Raw genomic sequence first — 22,725 nt, forward strand, 5'->3', positions numbered from 1 at the left:
GTGAACGCGAGAATCAGATTTGCTCCAAAAAGCTGAAGTGAAGGAGACAGAGAAATCTTTCCCCTGATCAGTGATCCATGATCCCTATCAGGGAGACTGTAAGAACTAAATGAAAGGGTGTCCTTACTGAGCAACTTCAGCCCAACTCATTTATCAGGAAGCTGATGGGGTTGATGGAACGCTGGCCTTCCACTCCACTCCCACGGTTTAACCCAATCCCATGGGATTCCTGACCGGAGGCTCAACTCCTTCACTTCTCCAGGAAGGACACTGTACCTCTGAGGGAGGGGCAGGCTCTCAGGCCAGTCAGTGCTTCCTGACTGAGGAATGGGAGGAAGGGTCCGGGTCCCCCCGCTGTCTTACCCATTAACATCATCGTGGCACGATCCGTGTATGCAGGGACTGCTGCTGCACTCATCCACCTCAGAGTAACACAGGGGATCGTGGTAACCCTCTGGGCAAAGGCAGGAGAAGCTGTCCTCACCGTCAATGCACGTGCCACCATTCTGGCACGGACTTGAAGCGCACTCATCGATTTTAAGTTTGCACTGCGGCCCTGGATGAAGGGAGGGACATTTTTTTTACAAGGTTAGAGAGCAGTACCGTAAGAACATGTGAAACAGGAGCAGGATTCGGCCATCTAACCTGGTCAATCTGCTCAATAAATCATCGCTGATCTGGCTGTGGACTCACCTCCAACCACCCGCCGTTCCCCCTTAAACCTTAAATCCCCTGCTATGTAAAAATTGACCTGTGTCGTAAGTATCTTTATGAAGTAGCTTCCCTGGGCAAAGAATTCCACAGATTCACAGTTGCTCTTCATCTCCGTCCTAAATCTATTCCCTGAATCTTGGAGCCATGCCCCCTTGCTCTTGTCTCATTTAGCAGTTGAAACAACTCTCCTGCCCTTTCATAATTTTATATGTTTCTATAAGATTTCTTCTCATTCTTCTGAATTTCAGTGAGTATAGGCCCAGGCGACTCAATCCCTCCTTTTTGGCTAAACCCCTCATTTCTGATCAAACCTCATCTCCAATCCTATTTATTTAACCTTGCTTTTAACTAACATCATTTTGTCTTTTATTTTTATGTTTGCACTTTGTCCCATTGTAAAGCATTGTTTGTGTGCGAAGTGCTCTATAAAAAGTTAATATTATTATTATTATATTTTTACTTTTTCTCAGCTCAAGCTGGTAAAACCTGAGGTACAGGCATAGCCAAGCACATTCATTTCTCAATTGCTAGGAACTTTCGGACTATTTTAGTGGTGTTTAGCATTGTGGCCTTTGGGAGATTGCTGTGTAGACCTAATTGTTTAATGCTATTGTGTAGTGACTTTGGGTGATACCAGCTATAGATATTACTATTGGGACAATGTATACCCTGTTCATGTTCCATAGTCTATCAATTTCCTCCTTTCTGATGTTTTTCACTTATTGATTTCTGTATGTTAATGTGTTTGGAATGGCAATATCTATGAAGTAAATTGTTCTTGCTTGTTTATCCTGTAATATTAATTTCGGGTGGATATTATGGATCATCTATCCGTAATAATGGATTGGTGTTAATATAGTTTGTTGGATTTTGACTCTAAAACTAGATCAGGCTCGGATTTATAGTGAGGTACGGTGTTTTTTTATGAGTTTGCATTTTAAAGAATAGTTTTGGTGAATGATATTTGCCACTTTATTGTGCTTGTGTATGTAATCAGATCGTGTTAAACTGCTGCGGGATTCTGTATCGTGTTGGATTGTTTAGGGTTTCTCTTGACATTTTCTGCATTTATCGTTTTGAAATTGTTGGTCTTTTATTATGTATATTTTGTTTTTTTTTTCTATTAACCACCTGGTCCTCTATTGCCACAAGGAACCCCTTTGTTTCTGGGTAGAGTCTCCAACTCTGAGCCTGGTGTTTGACACTTCTTTGGGAAAGGACAGGCATGGAGGGCAGACACAGACCAGAGCACCGCGCAATCTGGATACGGCCGTGCCTGAGGTTGTTTCTGTTCTGCCTTGCATACCTACAGAGCATTTCCCAATCCGCCACCTGTGGACACACCTGATGGGGGACAGAGGACCCTTCCTCCCACAGATTATTAATGTATTCTTATTTTTTTCTCAGGTCACGCTGATAAAACCCAATAAATATTATTATTAGTAGTATCATAATCTCTGGAATCAACCCGATGAACCTCCTCTGCACCACCTTCCAAAGCCGATAGGTCTTTCCACAAATAAGGAGACCACAGCAGCACCCAGTCCTCCAGTTGTGACCTCTCTAGGACCCTTTGTAGTTGCAGCATAACCTCCCTGCTCTTAAATTCACCCATCCATCAGCATTGTAGGGATCACTGCACAAGCTGCCTATGTCCCATCTCACAGTTCTACTAAACACCATTCACTGTACAGACCAGAGAGCGAAGGAGCTGGTGAGCCTGAGGTACACACCTGTGAAACCTGGTTTGCAAATGCAGTCGTAGCGGTTAATCCCATCGTGGCAGATCCCGTAATCGCAGGGTTGGCTGGCGCAGTCGTCATGGTTGATCTCACAGTTGACACCTGCAGATAACAGTACAAATTAGTCAAGCGAAACCAATCCCAACATGCACTGGGGGAGCCACTTAGTCACTGACATCCTGTGCTGGTTCCCCAGATAAAATTGAAATTTCCAAAGGGGAGAAAGTCGTAACTACACTCCTCCACAACACACACACACACAAAATGCTGGAGGAACACAGCATGTCAGGCAAATCTATGAAGTGGAATAAGCAGTCAATTTTTTGGCCCAAGACGCTTCATCAGGACACATTTGTACAAAGGAGGTTTATGCTGCCTGACCTGTTAAGTTCTTCCAGAATTTTGCTCAAGATTTCTAGCATCTGGAGAGTCAGAAAGTGCAGGAGCCTTTGGTCCCTTACTGGCAGGTTCAGCAACAGTTATCACCCAACAACCATCAGGAGGTACAGGAACCTTTGGTCCCACACCACCAGCTTCAGGGACAATTATCACCCAACAATGATCAGGAGGTACAAGAGCCTCAGGTCCCACACCACCAGGTTCAGGATCAGTTATTACCAACAACCATCAGGAGGTACAGGAGCCTTTGGTCCCACACCACCAGCTTCAGGGACAATTATCACCCAACAATGATCAGGAGGTACAAGAGCCTCAGGTCCCACACCACCAGGTTCAGGATCAGTTATTACCAACAACCATCAGGAGGTACAGGAGCCTTTGGTCCCACACCACCAGCAGGTTCAGGAACAGTTATTACCCAACAAACATCAGGAGGTACAGGAGCCTTGGGTCCCACACCACCAGCAGGTTCAGGAACAGTTATTACCCAACAACCATCAGGAGGTACAGGAGCCTTGGGTCCCACACCACCAGGTTCAGGATCAGTTATTACCAACAATCATCAGGAGGTACAGGAGCCTTTGGTCCCACACCACCAGGTTCAGGGACAATTATCACCCAACAATGATCAGGAGGTACAGGAGCCTTTGGTCCCACACCACCAGCTTCAGGGACAATTATCACCCAACAATGATCAGGAGGTACAGGAGCCTTTGGTCCCACACCACCAGCTTCAGGGACAATTATCACCCAACAATGATCAGGAGGTACAGGAGCCTCAGGTCCCATACCACCAGGTTCAGGATCAGTTATTACCAACAACCATCAGGTCCTTGAATCAGCATGGATAACTTCATTCACCACAACTATGAACTGACTCCACAACTATGACCAACTTTCAAGGTCTTTACAACTCATGTTCTCGGTATTATTTATTTACTATTTATATATTTTTTATATTTGAACAATTTGTTTTCTTTTGTATATTGGTTGCTTGCCAGTCTGTATGTATTAGTTTTCATAAATTCTATTGTATTTGTTTATTTTTCTGTAAATGCCTGTAAGAAAATGAATTTCAAAGTAGTATATGGTGTCATATACATGCAGTGGCCACTTTATTAAGTACTTCCTGTGGCCCATCTGCTTCAAGGTCCGATGTGTTGTGCGATCAGAGATGCTCTTCTGCACACCACTGTTAAAGTGGGAATATTTGAGTTATTGTTGCCTTCCCTACAGCTTGAACCAGTCTGGCCATTCTTCTCTGACCTCTCCCGTTAACAAAGTGTTTTCACCCACAGAACCGCCACTCACTGGATGGTATTATTTTTGCTTTTCGTACCATTCTCTGTAAACTCTGGAGACTGTTGTGCATGGAAGTCCCAGGAGATCAGCAGTTTCTGAGATACTCAAACCACCCCATCTGGCACCAACAATCATTCCATGGTCAAAGTCACTTAGATCACATTTCTTCCCCCAATTCTGATGTTTGGCCTGAACAGCAATCGAACCTCCTGACCATGTCTGCATGCTTTTTTGCATTGAGTTGCTGCCATATGATTGGCTGATTAGATACTTGCAATAATGAGCAAGTGTACACATGTACCTGATGATGTGGCTACTGAGTGCATGTACTTCGATGATAGATTTACTTTGAACTTTGAAACTCCATCCCCCTGGATATTTATTATGGTTTATCTGGAGATGATCTGAAACCTTTACAAGCTAGGTGCATCTAAAATCTCCGTTTAAGGGCAGTGACAACAAGAGCAATCAGCTAATTTTACCTGACGTTCCCGGCAGGCAGTGGCAAGTGTACTTGTTCACCAGGTCCATGCACTTCCCCGAATTCTGGCACGGGTTGCTGTGGCACTCGTTGATCTGGTTCTCACAGCGGTAGCCCGTGTAGCCTGGCTCACACTGGCACGTGAAGCTGGCGATGCCATCGCTGCAGGTGCCATGGTGGCATGGGTCCGGATTGCAGTCATCTGTGTTCCTCTCGCACACTTTCCCCTCAAATCCTGCAGTGGGGTGGTGGGGGGGGGGGAAACACAAGTTAAGTTCGGAAGAATGGAGCAGAAAGAGTCTGTGGAAGATTTGATTCATACCACAGGATAGAGTGCATCGGAAGTTGCCCACATCCTCTTACTTGGGGAGTAGCACATCTAGTAAGCTGCCACAGGGACACCTTTCAATGCTGTGTGGTGTTTGTAAGCTGTTCCTTTTCCTACGTTCTTCAGGAAGGCAGCATTACCCTGTTGATGATAGATTACTGAGCAGAGTTTGGGGCTTGCTGGGCCTTTCAAACAAAGCTTGGGATTAGTGTAAGGCATGAAATGCCACTCCCAGCTGTCAGTAACTGCTATGAGAAGTGCGGACAACACTACAAAGTGAATGCTCGGCACATCTTGCGGTAATCCCGAGATCTGGTCGCCGTCTCAACTTCATCCCCTGGAACTGATTCAGATTCAGATTCTGAGAGGGTGTTCCTCTCTTATCCCTCTCGGGTGGGCAGCTTCACAGTGCCAGAGAGTGAGGTTCAACCCCCACGCTCTCTGTGAAGTGTTTGAACATTCTGCCCGTGACCATGTATGCTTCCTCTGGACCCTCTGGTTTCCTCCCATATTCAAAAGGCGTAGGAGTTAGGGTTTGTGAGATGCTGGATGCCATGTTAGTGCCAGAAGCACATCAAGCCAGCACACCCTTGGACTGTGTATGTTGTTGGCACAAATGACAAATTTCACTGCGTTTCAATGTACATTGGGTAAATAAGGATAATTCTTATTCTTTAATCTCCAGATGGGCAGTCTAGGGGAGCTACAGTAATGTCTCCTTGCTGGGAAGACTACAAACTTTTCAAATTATTCACCATCGATGGCTCTGGAGGCTCTATCAATGAGATGAAACAGATTCTTGGATGTGAAAATAAACCTCAGCAGGGACCAGGAAGGAGTGTAAATAAGGATCAACTACGATAAACTTGCAGGGTTGCATGACTAACAACTGCTCCTACTTCCGGTCCCCGCAGAGCGGAGGGGCCACTGCGCAGGATCGGGAAAAGCTGCAGGAAGTGTCAATCTCGACCAGCTCCGTCACGGACACCTGCCTCTCCAGCATCGAAGACATGCCCCAGAAAAGGCATCTATCGTTAAGGACCCACATCACCCATCACTCACGCCCTCTTCTCATTGCTACCATCAGGAAGGAGGTACAGGAGCCCGAAGGCACACACTTCAGCTTCTTCCCGTCCACCATCAGACTTCTGAACGGACAATGAACCCACGTACGTTACCTCACTACTTTTTACTTTTTTGCAGTCTTTCTGCACAACTTATTTAATTTTTATATGTATCTCCTTGTTGTAATTTACAGTACTTTTTATTATGCATTGCAATGTACTGCTGCTGCAAAACAACAAATTTCACGACATATGCCAGTGATGTTAAACCCAATTCTGATTCGGATCTTAGTAACCTGGTATGCTGGCATCATAGTTAAGGTGAATAATTAAGATGATAGTTAGGGAATTTAAAATGCAATCTCTCAAGCAATCCTTGGTAGCTTCAGTAATAAAAAATTATTTTAAATCCATGCAGTTTATCATTATCCGTCATCCTTACCCAGAATGACTTGTTGGTGAATTCAGACTCACCGGTGTGGTTCTGTTTCTCCAGTTCAAAGGGCAGTTACAGATGTGAATAATTTTTGATTGAATAAACAAGGGAATAAGGATTGACTGCCATAGAAAAGGATTAAATGTGTAAAAAAAACAACTAGAGTTCAAATATCGCAAAATAAAATGATCAATGATAAACTTTTTGTAGTTTAATATTCTCCCTCTATTCCTCTCCACACTCCAGCCCAAGTTCTCTCACTTCCCAGGGAGCTCACTCACACTGCTTGGTTAAGCTCAGATCACAGCTTCTGTACCTTCCCTGAGACTGGGCAGTGAGTGGGCAGCAAGGTTATGACTCCCATTCTTGGTGGGGTGGGGAGTAAAACTGTTCATGCGTTGTAACTAACCAACAGTAGTGTGTGAGAAAGGGTCACAGCAAGAGCGGTAATGGAGAGCAGGGAGAGTGGCCGCCTGCCGCTCTTGACACCGATTCTGAGTGAGAGAGTCTGTCCCGTTCTCCCAGCTCTGCTTGGTTCCACCTAGCCCCTGATTACTGCAACTTGTCAGGGGTGGGAGGGAAGGAGAAGGCACATGGAAATTTCCCTGTTCCCAGAAGAAGCCGGCTGCCAGTAAACACTCTCACTGAAGTCAGATGTCCATCAGGAGAGGCACGGGAGTGTATCGGTTAGCGGCACACCATGACAACGCCAGTGATCAGGCAATTCCTGCTGCCCTCTGTGGGGAGTTTGTACGTTCTCTCACAGTTTCCTCCCACATTCCAAAAGCACATCCTGGTTTGCAAGATAACTGGTGACCGAGGTGTAATTGAGTGGTGTGGGCTCGTTGGACTAGACTGGACTGTAACCCAGCAGTATCTCTAAATAAAACAAAAGTGAATAAACCTGGGGGGCGGGAGGGGTGGTATTTTTACGCTGGAACAAGAAGGAAGCCTCATCCCTCCTCCTCCTCCTCCTGATCCAACACGTCTGCTGGTCTGCCAAGGACAGAACTTGAACTTGTCTCTTCTGAGTACGGCGTGGACCGGAGACTTGCCCACGGTTTTGCATATGTTCATATGGTTCTGATTGTCCCTGTAGTCATTTAGCCTCTGTGGATTCAAAAACTTCAGAAGTCGCGATAATTTCCAAGATCTGGGTCTTGTTTTTGTTTCTTACCCGTCCGCAGCTGTCTGACACAGATGCAAAGCAAAACTGGTTCTCACATTCGCTCCATGCAACACCCCTGCACTGATCTGAGCCCTTCCCGCAGCAAGTAAAAAAAAATAGTGGGGGGGGGGTTGGGGGGGGTGGTGTGGAAAGATCGCACAAACCTGCTATTGTTGAGCAGAATATTCTATGAGCTCTCTGCACAATAGACATCATATCCAACAGGCTTCCCTGGTGCCTGCGTTTAGATCCTGTGAATACTAATCAGGCTCGCTTGAACAATGCAGTTCTATCTATTCAGAGGCCTTGTTAGTGTCAGTCCGCATATAGGGGCTGATTTCTCCCCCGTTCATCTGTATATAAATGTAACATCTTCTGAAAAATGACACAAGAAGCCTCCCTCTCACCCCTTGACTGGGCTGACATATACCTTTGTATTAATCCTACATTTCAAATAATTGAAGGGCCCAATATCTGGCCCAAAGTTCACTGACGGCCTCGATCATTTTTCTTCCTGTTTTCTCCACGTTGACATTTGGGTAAAGGCAGATGCTTATGATGAGAGGCTATGATTTTGTCATTAAAGTAACTGCAGGAGAATAACTATTAGCTGTTGAAACTCAACTACAAACAGATATAAACAGTTTAGATTTTACTTTGGTGCTGTTTGTATTTTGACCTGTCAAGTGCAATGCTGAGCTGTGAATTAGGGCAATAGAATTTAGAACATATAACTCATGAGAGAATTGCGTCTGCTTGAAAAAAGATCTACGGGTGTACAGACAGTACATCCCTCTGGTTTGTGCACGAGTCCTGAGGGAGCGCGGGTAAAAAGATCAGCCGGATTTGGGATTTGAACAGCCTTCTGCCACTGACAGTCCGTTCTCGAGAGAGGGTACGAAGGGTAAGTGGCCTGAGGAACGGGAGAGGGTGGCATAGTGCGGAGAGGAACAGAGGGAGAATATAATGCAAAGAACACAAACTAGGTTATCTTTGCCCATTTTTCTCCCGTCTTAAGAGTTAAATGCACACAAAATACTAGAAGAACTCAGCAGGTCAGGCAGCATCTATGGAGATGAATTAACAGTCGATGTTTTGGGCCGAGACCCCTAACGAAGGGTCTCCTTGGATGCTGCCCGACCTGCTGAGTTCCTTCAGCATTACTGTACGTGTGTGCTGCTCTGGATTTCCAGTATCTGCAGAATCTATTGTGTTTATAATCTAGCTTTCCATTCAATCCTTTCTTGGCAATTAAGGGCTTATTAGCAAGATTGTGTGGTAAAATAATTTCCCATCCCCGTGACTCATGATATTTACAGCCCCAAAGATACCAGTTTCTATTTCCAAGGGCCCAGTTCTTCAATGAACAAAGTTGGACCCGTTGACCAAGGGGGCATTGCAAGCAGAACAGTGCCAGGATCTGCTGAAGAGACGGGAGAGCAGCGGAACGCCTTGTGTCTGTGGTAACTGGCTGTATGCGGTCCAAGGCTTTGACTGCGAGGTCAGAGGCTCACCCTCTGCACATTTGCATTCGTATCCGTTCGGCCTGTCGAAGCACTTGGCTCCATTCTGGCAGGGGGTGCTCGCACATTCGTCAATGTCAATGTGGCACATCGCTCCAGTGAAGCCTGCCAAGGGAAAGGAGGAAAAGAGGTCAGTATTCTCGGCTGTCAATCTCCGCAGTGAATGGCCAGACAGGCTCAAGGGGCTGAATGGCCTATTGTTCCATGCACTTGACAAGCCCAGAGGTATTAAATCGGCCATTCCTCCGTGAGGGCCGAGGCTCACTCCAAACCAGTTACTGACTCCAACCACACTTATTGGCAGATTGGTACACGCCCAATACTGGCTTCCAGTAAACATACAGAGCTGCTTGTAAAGCCCCTCAAATCTGCTCCACCATTCAGTAAAATCTTTGGTCAGCTCATTTTCCAGTCAATGCCCACTTCCCTGTTAATCTTTACAACCCATCCCGGCCCTGAAAGACTCAACATTCACGGGTCTCTGGCATTGAACTTGAAATATTTATGGCCCTTACACAAGAAATTGCTCCTCATCTCCAATTTAAATGGACAAATCCTTTCTACTGAAACTATGTCCCCTGCCTCTGGATTTGCCACTAAGGGCAACATCTTCTCAGTATCAATTTAAACGCCCCTGGAGTACAAAAGTGCTCCCGTGGTTCCATCTTCCTGGCTTCCCCCCAAAAGGGGAGAGCAGGAGCAAGACTTCAGGTAGTCAGCGTGTTTTGTAAAATGGACGGAATTCAAGAATGCTATATTGTTGCTGTGAATGAAAGTCATCTTGTTGTAATGTGGGGTCAGTGAAATGGCTACAAGGCAAATACAATCTCCTCACGGCTAACTGGCCAAACTTCTCATGGATTATTTTCAATGCTTTTTGTCTTTTTTGTGATTTTATTTTTTTTTTAACTTTTCAATGGCATTTCTTTTTGTACTTTCCCCATCGAGTTCAGGGCGGTATGGTAGCGTAGCGGTCAGTCAGTCACTTCACAGTGCCAGCGGGCACCGATCAGGGTTCAATTCCCACCACTGCCTGTGAAGGAGTATGCACGTCTCCCAGTGTCAGTGTGTGGGTTTCCTCCGGGTGCTCCGGTTTCCTCCCGCATTCCAAAGACGTACGGGTTAGGGTTAGCAAGTTGTGGGCATGGTATGTTGGTGCTGGAAGAATGGTGACACTTGTGGGCTGCCCAGCACAATCCTCACTGACTTGATTTGACATTCAACACAATTCATTGCATGTTTTGATGTACATGTGACAAATAAAGCTACTCTTATTAGATGTAGGAGCAGAATTAGGCCATTCAACTCATAGAGTCTGCTCCTTCATTCCATCATGGCTGATTCATTATCCCACTCAAACACATCCTCCTGCCTTCTGCCCATAACCTTTCATGCCCTCACTAATCAAGAACCTATCAACCTCTGCTTTAAATATACCCAAAGACTTGGACTCCTGAGACACCCGTGGCAATATATCATAATCTCTGGCTGAAGAAGGTCTGTTCTAAAGGGAGGTCCTTATACTCCAAGGCTGTGCCTTCTGGTCTGAGACTCCTCCGCGATAGGAAACATCCACTCCACGTCCACACTCGATCTAAGCCTTTCAATATTCAATAGTTTTCAGTGAGACCCCCCCCCCTCATTCTTCTAAACTCCAGTGAGTATAGGACCAGAGCCATCAAATACTCTTCATACATTAACCCATTCATTCCTGGGACTTAGAACATTATGGTACTGCAGAGAAGAGAGTGGACACGTCCTCAATATGAAAAAATTCTCATGGCACTATTTTGTGAACATCCACTGGCACACTCCCCAGTGCCCTGCCAAGTTTGGATTATATTAATAAAGGAAATTATTTTGCTGTCACATCCCTGCTTGTGGGGCCTGAATTTGTTCCTACTTTCCTGTTTTACAACAGTGACCACACCTCAGTAAGTATTTCATTGGTTGTATGGTATTCAGGGACGGCATGGCAGCCATAGTGGTTAGTGTAACGCTATCACAGCCCCAGCGATGCAGGTTCGATTCCCACAGCTGTCTGTCAGGAGTTTTTATCTTTTCCCCATGACCGCACGGGTTTCCTCCGGGTGCTCCCACATTCCAAAGTGGTACGGATTAGAGGGTTAATTGGCCATCGGGGTGTCATTGGGCCAGAAGGGCCTGTTACTGCCCTGTATCACTCAATTAAAAAAATAAAGCTGAGGCTTCAAAGTTGTGGAAAAGTTCAAAAAAAAAGCAAGCATGCTCCCTAGTTCATTACCGAGTGAAAGAACCAGTTCCATAATGCAGACATCCCACCCTGCAAAAACTGATTTCAGGGAGGTAGCACCATCAATTTGCGGGAGACTCCCAGGAGAGGTGGGATGTCTGCAATAGAGTAGCTCCTTAGCAGCTAGCCAGCTAGTTTAAATAACGTTAGCTATGCTAATGAACGAATGACACCTGTTAAACTCACCTCAACATGTCTTTTACAGTCTTAACCCATCATGGGCAATAGAAAAGTCACTGTTGCAAACAGTGCAGCGAGCAACACTGTCATTACTTTTGACCCCTATTAGGCAGGGGTACACTTCAGTGTAGTCTGGGGTGACGTACGTTTTATATTTTCTTTTTTTTTGGAACACTCTGCCATGGCGTGCTCTCACTCTCTCTCTCACTCGCGCTCTCTCTCTCGTGGTTGCTCACGCGCTCTCTCTCTCTTGCTCTCTCGCTTGCTCTCTCGCGCTCTCGCTTGCTTGCCTCGCTCTCTCTCTCACACTTGCTTTCTCTCTTGTGCTCTCTCTCTCGCTTGCTTTCTCTCGTGCTCTCTCTCGCGCGCTCTCTCTCTCTCTCTCGTGGTTGCTAGCGCGCTCCCTCTCTCTTGCTTTCTCTCGCGCTCTCGCTTGCTTGCTCTTGCTCTCTCTCGCTTGCTTTCTCTCTCACTTGCTTTCTCTCTCATGCTCTCTCTCTCTCGCGCTCTCTCTCTCGCTCGCTCTCTCACTCACAAAAAAATTGTTTTCCGCGATATTGTATATAATTTGCGGGCATCAGGAAGCCACTATTCATATGCGGGAGACTCCCAGAACTTTCAGGAGAGGTGGGATGTCTGGTAATGAGATACCTTAAAATCAGGAAAGACACAGATACAGAAAGCTAGACAAAATGTGTCAGCTTGTATTCTCAAAACGTGCGGTGCTTTTTGCTTTAACGATCTGAATAGCCCACGCATTGTGGGCTTTGCCAGCATTTATTACTCATCCCCAATTGCCCCTGGAAGCAGGGGGCTTGCTCAAGGCCGTTCGGAGCCAGCCGTACTAGTTCAGGTATGGAGTGGTCCTGCTTTCCTTCCCTGAAGAACCGGAATGAACCTTGACCTTTTCCAGGGGATAGTCACTGACATCAGCCTTTGATTCCAGATTTTAGCCAATTAGTTCAGCTTAATTTTCTAGCTGGCATGGCAGGATTCAGCTGAGGTGTTCCAATCAATAGCCCAGACGTGAAAATATTAACCACTTCATCATTAGATTCACGCTTGATAATGTCACCAGTATAACACGGATCAGTGACAGGGACCAGCTAACATTCTAATGTAAATAGTTAATTCAAATAAGTACCATGCTCAATAAATCCAATTAAGGGTGTGAATAATTTAGCACGAAATCACGGTTAAATTGTATATTCATAAAATGCTTCTAGTTAAATCCAGGTGTGCTGCACGTCATCTTGCATGGCACGTTAATAAGGCGGCATCGTAGCGCTGTGGTTAGTGTAACACTAGTTCATATTTAAACGCTGCACGGCATCTTGCATGGCACGTTAATAAGGCGGCATCGTAGCATTGCGGTTAGCATAACGCTACCACCGCATCAGCAACCCAGACTCCATTCCGCTACTGTCAGTAAGGAGTTTGTATGTTCTCCCCCCACCCCCCTCCCCGACCACATGGGTTTCCTCCTGTTTCCTTCCTTGTTCCAAAGATGTACAGGTAGGTTAGTTAGTCTCATGGGTGTAACTGGGCTTGTTGGGCTGGAAGGGCCTGTTACCATACCAGACCTCTACATCCAAATCCTCAAATTATTGGGGGTGGCAGATCCTATTTCACCATCTCGTGGGTTCTCCTAGTCGGGCTTCTCTGTTTTCCGAAACACCACCACAACCCCTGCACCCGGAAGACGGAGCTATATTTGTTAGAACAGGTCACCCAGCGTTCTGTTAGTGGGATGTTTGGTTGGTTTAAACAGTCCCTATGATGGTTCACCCAATAACCACGATACTCCCAAGTAAGGGGACCAGGAGCCCATGGGAACCTTTGCTGATCGACGCTCCCCATCATACACCTGAGGTGCACCACAGGAAGGATGTGGGAGCTTTAGGGAGGGCTCAGAGGAGATTTACCGAGTTGCTGCCTGGATTAGAGAGCATATCAAATGAACATAGGTTGAGCAAGCTAGGGCTTTTGGAGCAAAGGAGGATGAGAGATGAATTTATAGAGGTGTACAAAATGATAAGAGGCATAGATCAAGTGGGTAACCAGAGACATTTTTGCAGGGGAGAAATGGCTAGGGGGCATAATTTTAAGGTGATTGGAGGAAAGTGGGGGGTGGGGGAGATGTCAAAGGTAGGTCTGTTTTTTTTTCCCACACAGAGAGTGGTGAGTGCTGCCAGGGGAGATGGTAGAGACAGTTATATTCAGGGCATTTAAGAAACTCGTAAATAGACACATGGATGACAGAAAAAAGGAGGGCCACGTAAGGAGGGAGGGGTTAGATTGTTCTTAGAGTAGGGTAAAATGTTGGCACAACATTGTGGGCCGAAAGGCCTGTACTGTGCTGTAATGTTCTCTGTTCTATTTAACCTCCGTCAGCATTTAGTGAACTGATGTCAAAATTAAAGAGCTTGCCAATGCTGCCCAGTAAAGCAGGTGGTTTACAAAGCGAAAGATACAGTATCTGGATAGTCAGGGCACGGGGAAGGTTCCCTCAAACACCCTTGGGATTCTGCTGTAAACAATCAAAGGGAGGCTGGTATTTCATTCCTTTTGACTCGTTCATAGCTTCAGCTGACCCACCAGGCAGTGTTTGGTCATGAATCCATTTTTCTTTTAAAACCCTCGCTAATAATGAATTCCCATTCAATGGGAAAGACTCTTCTCAAGGCCAAGGTTGAATGGGTAACTAGGGCCAACTGCCTCCCACTGGCGAGGAACTCCTCTCAGTTGTTCAGGTAAGCAGAGGTCTGGACATAATCAATACAAACTCAATGGCTGGGATACAAGAACAGGGCAGGTGAAATATCTGGGAAACAAAACAAGATAGCAAGAACATTTTGCAAATGAATATGCTCCCTGCTACGTATGTCATTTAGCTGAGGATAACTTTTGAAGGGTTTTGTTAAAATGAAGCGGTCTAAATTCACATCTGAATCTTACAGTATATTCGGCAGCTCGCTGAGAACTGCAACAGAAAATGTATTCAGAAACTTGGGAGTTCTCGGTGAATGTAGTCCTGTGTCAGCTTACTGAGAAAGGGAAGGCAGAGCGACAATTCAGAATAAGAAAGGAGAGCAGGAGCATCGGGCGGACTGACTGAATCTGACAGCTGTATTCTGAGGTGCTGCTCCTTCAGGCAGACCGTCAATGGCTGCGTGTGAGACGCACTGAGCGCGTGAGGGGCCCTGTGTCTGCCCCAAATGTAAATTGTGCCTGAAAGAATTGAGCCTCCCTCTCATTAAGGGCAGCTCCTTCTCACGTGAAGGGGAGCAGAGGCCCTCGGAACAATTGGGACATTGTCTGCCTCAAGGAGATAACAGACACGGCCCCCTCTTGTCAATCAGCCACCAACAGAGAGCTTCTTCAAAGGACAGGCTGAGGTACACTGCACCCTGACCCCTGAATAACCTCACAGTTACAAGACAAGTTGGTGAAGCCTGGTCTGAAGGCCTCTCACGAGCTAGGCACCTACCAAGCAGCACACAGGGCAGGGATTGTATTGGTCAAAAGAAAAGATTCCAGTACTCAGTGCAATCTATTCTCTTATCTGGAATTTGATTATCAATGCAATTAGCTAATTTTTTGGGCAGAAGATCAGCCAATCAGTCTGGAGAGTATAAATTTTCAACAATCTCATGTGAGTTTACTCTTTGAGGCCTATACAGCCACACATCTCAATTATCAAAAATAATGTATATTCCCATTTTTGGCACCCACTATTGAGATCTTCCTCATTGTCACAAACAATTTGTGCAGTCATATTATACTGAGAATCCCAGTGATACTTCAGAGTAATGCCATCAAGGCAAAAGTGTCATGGTCAAAGTGACCGGATGGTTTGGTGGGAAAGATGGGCTTTAGCAGACATCCCACCCTGCAAAAACTCATTTCAGGGAGGTAGCAACATCAATTTGCAGGAGACTCCCAGAACTTCCAGGAGAGGTGGGATGTCTGCAATAGAGTAGCTCCTTAGCAGCTAGCCAGCTAGTTTAAATAACGTTAGCTATGATAATGAACGAATGACACCTGTTAAACTCACCTCAACATGTCTTTTACAGTCTTAACCCACCATGGGCAATAGAAAAATCACTGTTGCAAATAGTGCAGCGAGCAACACTGTCGTTATTTTTGACCGGTATTAGGCAGGGGTACACTTTAGTGTAGTCTGAGGTGACGTACATTTTATATTTTCTTTTTTTGGAACACTCTGCCACTCTGACTTTTTTTTGGAACTCTCTCGCTCGTGGTCTTGTTCTCGCTCATGGCCACTCGCTCTTGCGCTTGCTTTCTCGCTCTCTCTCTTGCTTTCTCGCTCTCTCTCTCTCTCTCTCGCGCTTGCTTTCTCGCTCGCTCTCTCTCTCACGCGTGTGCACGCTCTCACGTTCTCGCTCGTGGCCACTCTCACTTGTGCTTGCTCTCACGCTTGCTTTCTCGTGCTCTCCCTCTCTTGTGGTCGCTCTCACTCATGCTTGCTTTCTTGCTCTTGCTGTCTCGCGCTCTCTCTCTCTCTCCCTCCCTCAAAAAAAAATTGTTTTCCCTGATATTGTATATTATTTGCGGGCATCAGGGAGCAACTATTAATATGCAGGAGACTCCCAGAACTTCCGGGAGAGGTGGGATGTCTGGCTTTAGGGAGCACCTGAGTGAAGGTGCATGTACGGAAATCCTTTCCCAGCAGTACTGCGAGAACACCTCTACCAGAAGGATTACAGCAGTTCACGAATCTAGCTGAACATCAAGGCTGCGGAGGAGATTCACCAGGATGCTGTCTGGATGAGGAAGCACGTCTTATGACGTTAGGCTCAGTGAGCTGCAGCTTTTCCCTTTGGAGCGAAGGAGAATTAGAAGCAACTTGATCGCAGTGCATAAGATGATAAGAGGCTGGAAAGACTCGACAGCCAGCACCATTTTCCTGGAGCATCAAAGGGTAATACCACAGGACGTGAGTTTAAGACAATTGGAGGAAAGTATAGGGAGGATGTCAAAGGCAGGATTTTTTTTACACAAAGGATGGTATCTGCCTGGAATACAATGCCGGGAGGTAGTGGAAGATACTTTAGGGATATTTAAGCAGCTCTTCGATAGGCACATAGATGAAAGAGAAATTCACGGCTATGTGGGAGGGAAGGGTTAGGTCGATCTTGGAGTAGGTTAAAAGGCTGGCACAACATTGTGGGCTGAAGGGCCTGTACTGTGCTGAAATGTTCTGTGTGGTGGCTCGTGTATTCTGGAGTAACAGTTAATTATTTTGGTCCCACACATAGTGGTGAGGTTACTGAGCGGTTCCTCTTAGTCGTAGAGAGAGACAGCGCAGAAACCGTCTCTTCAGGCCATTGAGCTCACAGCGATCATCAACAACCCATGTGCATGAAACCTACACTAATGGTATTTAATTCTCCCCGCACCCCATGACCTCTCCCTCAGATTCTGCCCCTCACCTACACACTGAGGGCAATTACAGTGGCCAACTAACGGAGCAACCTGGACGTCTCTGCAACGTGGGAGGAAACTGAAGCAACCAGAGGTCACCTGAGAACGTGCAAACTGCAGAGAGACAGCACCAAACACAGCCTGCAGATGTATGTCCCTGTGTACCCCTACCCCTGACACCCACCACTCTCTGTGTAAAAAACCTATCTCTTGATATCTCCCCTTTCCTCTCCTCCAATCAGCTTAAAATTATGCCCTCTCATATTAGCCATTGCTGCCCTGGCAAGAGGTTGCTGGCCGTCTGTTCTCCCTGTCTTATCATCTTAAACAACTCTATCAAGTCACCCCTCATCCTCCTTTGCTCCAAACCCTAGCTCACCTAAGGTGTGTTGGGCACTTGGCCAAGTGGTTAAGGCATTCACCTAGTTACCTCAAGGTTGCTAGTTCGAGCCTCAGCTGTGGCAGCGTGTTTGTGCCCTTGAGCAAGGCACCTAATCACACATTGCTCTAGTGTCTGTGCGAGGAGTGGCGCCCCACACAGACTTCCAATCTGCGCCTTGTAAGGCATGAAAATGCCCGACGCTGGCCTCTCATGGTCTGAGTCGATGTCCCCTCCCCTCCCCTTAGCTCACCTAACCTTCCCTCATAAGACATGCTCTCTAATCCAGGCAGTACCCTCTGCATTGTCACACTATACTGAGAATTCCAATGGTATTTCTTAGTCATGCAACCAAGGTAAATATGGCATGGTCAAGGTGACCAGAGAGTTTGGTGGGAATGGTGGCCAATAGAGTCATTGAAGTATACGGCAGCAGCTCTAGTAGCGGTGGTTATTTGAGGAAGAAATGTTGGCCAGGAACCCACTTCTCCACACATCCTGATAATGGGGCTGCAGGCTGAGGATGTGGAGCACTTGGTAAAGATCTTGCTGTCTCTGTGAATTACAATGAAATACTCTCCGACAGTTTGCACTCGCACAATGTGAAGGAGCTCCACATTGGGATGTTTTTGTTCATTCATTTTTCATGATCTGGGCTTCACTTGTGAGGCCAGCATTATTATCCAGCCCCGTCTGCCACTGTTTAGGGTGGCACCGTAGCACGTTGCTTTACGGTGCCAGCGGTCACCAACCAGGGTAAGTTCCCATCGTCGCCTGTAAGGAGTTTGTACGTTCTCCTGGTGATCGCGTGTGTTTCCTCCGGGGGCTCCAGTTGGTGTCACTGAACTGTGTGCATGCTGTGTAGGCTCTGGAAGCCTGACGATACTTGGAGGACACTATCCTCGCTGACTTGATCTGACTCAACCACTGAATGTTTCGATGTACATGTGACAAATAAAGCTCATCGTTTAAAAAAAAGGGTGATAGAACACAGAACAATACAGGCTCTTCAGCCCACAATGTCGTGCTCTTTAACCTACTCCAAGATCAATCTAACCCTTCCCTCCTACACAGCCCTCCATTTGTCTTTCATCCATTTGCCAACTAAGACTTTCTTAAACCTCCCCAATGTATCTGCCTCTACCACCTGGTAGCATGTTCCACACACCCACCACTTTCTATATAAAGACTTTACCTCTGACATCCCCCTGTACTTTCCTCCAAACACCTTAAAACTATGCCCTCTCATATTAGCTGCTATATGCTGGGAGGAAGGCCGTGGTCTGTCCATTTGATTAATGCCTCTTATCATTTTATACTTCTCTATCACGTTGCTTCTCATCGTCCTTTGCCCCAAGGGAAAAAGCCCTAGCTCACTCAACCATTCCTTAATGACATGCAAGCAGCATCCTAGTAAATATTCTCTTCACCCTCTCTGAAGTTTCCAAATCCTTCCTATAATGAGGCAACCAGAACAGAACACAGTACTCCAAGCATGGACGAAACGGAGTTTTATAGAGCCGCAACATTACCGTGAGGCTCTTGAACTCAAGCCCGCCCTCCCCAACTAATGAAAGCCAACATACCACGTGCCTTCTTAAAATCCCCATCAACTTGCTGCTTTATCAGTACCAATATCTGTAAGTATTTCAGGAATGTGGCCCAGTGCAATGTCCTCCAAGGAACTGAGCAGGTACCCCAAACCAGTGCAAATCGAAGTTTTCTTCTACAAGTTACAAGCTCTAGCAGCAGACATATGAAATAAAATTCAGGATCAAGGAACACCTAATTTGGTTAGTAATTATTGATGAGGACGGATCGGGAACTACAAGGAGGTTATGAATGGGAAGCATTATGCATGCTGAAAGGCAATGCAGTGTGTAACCATCATAGTGTGTAACATGTGAACTTCTCACTGTCTGATTGGGTAGTCTATGCACAACTACTCAACAAAAATCACTGTCAAAAGCCCATTTCTCTAGATAACACTAAAATAGCAATGTCAATGTCTAACTGAAAGAAGAGATAGTAAGAGATTTGAAAGTGGGAGGGGGAAGGGGAGGGGGAGATCCAAAATGATAGGAGAAGACAGGAGGGGGAGGGATGGAGCCAAGAGCTGGACAGGTGATTGGCAAAAGGGATACGAGGCTGTAGAAGAGAGAGAATCATGGGACAGGAGGCCCAGGGAGAAAGAAAGGGGAGGGGGGAAGCCCAGAGGATGGGAAAGGAGTATAGTGAGAGGGACAGAGGGAGAAAAAGGAGAGAGAGAGAAAAAATAATAATAATAAATAAATAACAGATGGGGTACGAAGGGGAGGTGGGGCATTAACGGAAGTTAGAGAAGTCAATGTTCATGCCATCAGGTTGAAGGCTACCCAGACGGAATATAAGGTGTTGTTCCTCCAACCTGAGTGTGGCTTCATCTTGACCGTAGAGGAGGCCGTGGATAGACATATCAGAATGGGAATGGGGCGTGGAATTAAAATGTGTGGCCACTGGGAGATCCCGCTTTCTCTGGCGGACAGAACGTAGATGTTCAGCGAAACGGTCTCCCAGCCTGCGATGGGTCTCGCCAATATATTGAAGGCCGCATCGGGACCACCGGATGGCATGAACATTGACTTCTCTAACTTCCATTAATGCACCACCTCCCCTTCATACCCCATCTGTTATTTATTTATATACACACATTCTTTCTCGCTCTCTCCTTTTTCTCCCTCTGTCCCTCTCACTATATTCCTTGCCCATCCTCTGGGCTCCCCCCCCTCCCCCTTTTCTTTCTCCCTAGGCCTCCCGTCCCATGATCCTCTCCCTTCTCCAGCCTCGTATCCCTTCTGCCAATCAACTTTCCAGCACTTAGCTCCATCCCTCTCCCTCCTGTCATTTCGGATCTCCCCTTCCCCCTCCCACTTTCAAATCTCTTACTATCTCTTCTTTCAGTTAATCCTGACGAAGGGTCTCGGCCCGAAACGTCGACTGTACCTCTTCCTACAGATGCTGCCTGGCCTGCTGCGTTCACCAGCAACTTTAATGTGTGTTGCTTGAAATTCCAGCACCTGCAGATTTCCTCATGTTTGCATTTTTAAATGTCAATGGCTGTTGATCTCTTTGGGGGCGGGGGGGGGGAGATGGCTGGGAGTCACTACTCATCCAATGGCCTGGAGTGCAATCTCTTCAAGGGAACAGAAATCAGATTTGATTGTAGTTCCCATAGTGCAGGGACTCAGAAAGAAGAGGTTTCAGGGTTATGGAGAAAGACCAGGGAGGGAAGGGGATTGTTCTTTTAAAGAGCCAAGACAGGCCCTAACGGGCTAAATGTTCTCCTCCTGTGTTGTCTGGAGGGCACACTACCTCAGGTGCTGCCTCACAAGTCCAGCGATCTGGGTTCAGTCCTGACCCCCAGCACTGTCTGTGTGGAGTTTTCCCGCTCTGCCTGTGGCCGTGTGGGTTTCCACCGAGTGTTCTGGTTTCCTCCCACAATTCCAAAGGATGTACCGGTTATAGGTGTATTCAAGTTCAAGATTGTTTAATGCCTTTTCCTGTACACAAGATAATTGTTACTCCAGATCTGATGCAGCACAAAAAAAAACACACAAAGATAAAGAACACATAGTAAGAAACACAGTAAATATAATACACAAGATAGCTGAAATAAACAGCTTGCTTGTATGTGCATAAAGAGAGGTAAGGTACAGGAGTGTCTGTACATAAAGTGACTGACAGGAAATGGTAAAGTCGTGGTAGTGCAGTGGGTTAGTGAGTGGAGCTGTTGATCAGTTTACTGTTTGGGGAAATTAGCTGTTTATTTATTATTAACTGATATTGGGCACAGAGTTGCAACTAGGTGGCGTAGGCTTGTCGGGCCATGCTGCATCTCTAAATAAAATAAAAATCCCAAAGGTATGCGGGTTAATTTGCTGCTGCAAACTGCTGGTGGGATAATGTGGCGAATACATTGGGATTAGGGGAGAATTTGAGTAAATGAGTGCTGGACGGGTTCAATGCACAAATGGTTTGTTTCCATGTTGTATGAGCCAGAGGCTCTGAAGATTGTATCAGTGATGTAGGGCAGTAAATGGAGCTGTTTGCCATGCTGTCTTTTCCATTGTCCCACCACACAGCCCGAAGGGAGGCCTAGACTCCCTCTCCTCGGGGAAGTGAATGACAGCTGGTACGATTTCTGGGCCTCTGAAAAATCCCAACATTTCGTTTAATCTAATGTTATCCAACCATATCCAATTGCATTCCTGAGATGATATTTCCATGGATCCGGCAGGACTGTTGCCATGGGAACCGTGTATCTTGGACTCAAGACAAAGTCAGTCACAGTGCCTGTTGCTCAATAGAGTCACTGTGACATTTCCTTGTGAACAGCCCTTGGCAGAGCATTTGAGAGCCTTTTACCTGGATATTTCCTCATTGTTCATTTAAACTTTATTTCTTGGGTGTGCTTCTTGATTTGAAGATCACAAATCCTTCGCACTCTCTGTGTCTGTCTCCTTGTCTCTGTATCTCTCTCTCTCTTTCATTTCTGCATTACCATTGGGTCAAGCTGGATAAGTCTGACAATGCTAAGCAGAAACCTGCATTTATATAACATCTCCAATAAGTTTAATGCTCCAATGCGCTGCTTGAGTGTGGTATCAAATCTAATTTTATATCCAGGCAACGATCCCATAGCACTGGAAGCTCAGCCAAAGGAGCAGGTTCACCGTGGCTTAAAGGAAGAAGACAGAGACACATGGAGGGACAGAGAGAGATTGAGAGAGAGCAAGAGAGGGTGAAGGAAGTGTGAGAGGGAAGCAAGGGAGTGGAAAAAATGAGAGGGAGGGAGAGAGGCAGAGAAAGAGGTAGGAAAAATGAGGGGGGACCTCAAAGAAATGTTGAAAGGCATGGACAAAGTGGATGTGGCAAAGTTGTTTCCCATGATGGGGGAGTCTCGTACGAGAGGGCATGACTTAAGGATTGAAGGGTGCCCATTCAGAACAGAGATGCGAAGAAACTTTTTTAGTCAGAGGGTGGTGAATCTGCGGAATTTGTTGCCACAGGCGGCAGTAGAGGCCAAGTCATTGGGTGTATTTAAGGCAGAAATTGATGGGTATCTGAGTAGCCAGGGCATCAAAGGTTATGGTGAGAAGGCGAGGGAGTGGGACTAAATGGGAGAATGGTTCAGCTCATGATAAAATGGCAGAGCAAACTCGATGGGCTGAATGGCCGACTTCTGCTCCTCGGTCTTATGGTCTTATGGAAGAGGGAAAGAGAGAAGGGGGACAAAGACATGTTCAGCAT

At 46.3% G+C, this 22,725-nt stretch overlaps 1 protein-coding gene across 1 annotated transcript in view; it reads right to left on the bottom strand.

The window, feature by feature from the left end:
* Positions 1 to 22,725, bottom strand: part of notch3 (notch receptor 3) — a 224,337-nt gene that overhangs the window by 64,790 nt on the left and 136,822 nt on the right. Inside the window, exons 10-13 of the mRNA XM_072248347.1 lie at positions 9,149 to 9,262; positions 4,640 to 4,873; positions 2,448 to 2,558; positions 364 to 556 (exon numbers count right to left, since the gene is read on the bottom strand). Of these exons, the coding sequence (XP_072104448.1) occupies positions 364 to 556; positions 2,448 to 2,558; positions 4,640 to 4,873; positions 9,149 to 9,262 (652 nt within the window). The remainder of the gene's footprint in view (positions 1 to 363; positions 557 to 2,447; positions 2,559 to 4,639; positions 4,874 to 9,148; positions 9,263 to 22,725) is intronic.

The sequence above is a fragment of the Mobula birostris genome, chromosome 32 (genome assembly GCF_030028105.1).
Source record: "Mobula birostris isolate sMobBir1 chromosome 32, sMobBir1.hap1, whole genome shotgun sequence".
NCBI classification, from domain to species: Eukaryota; Metazoa; Chordata; class Chondrichthyes; order Myliobatiformes; family Myliobatidae; genus Mobula; species Mobula birostris.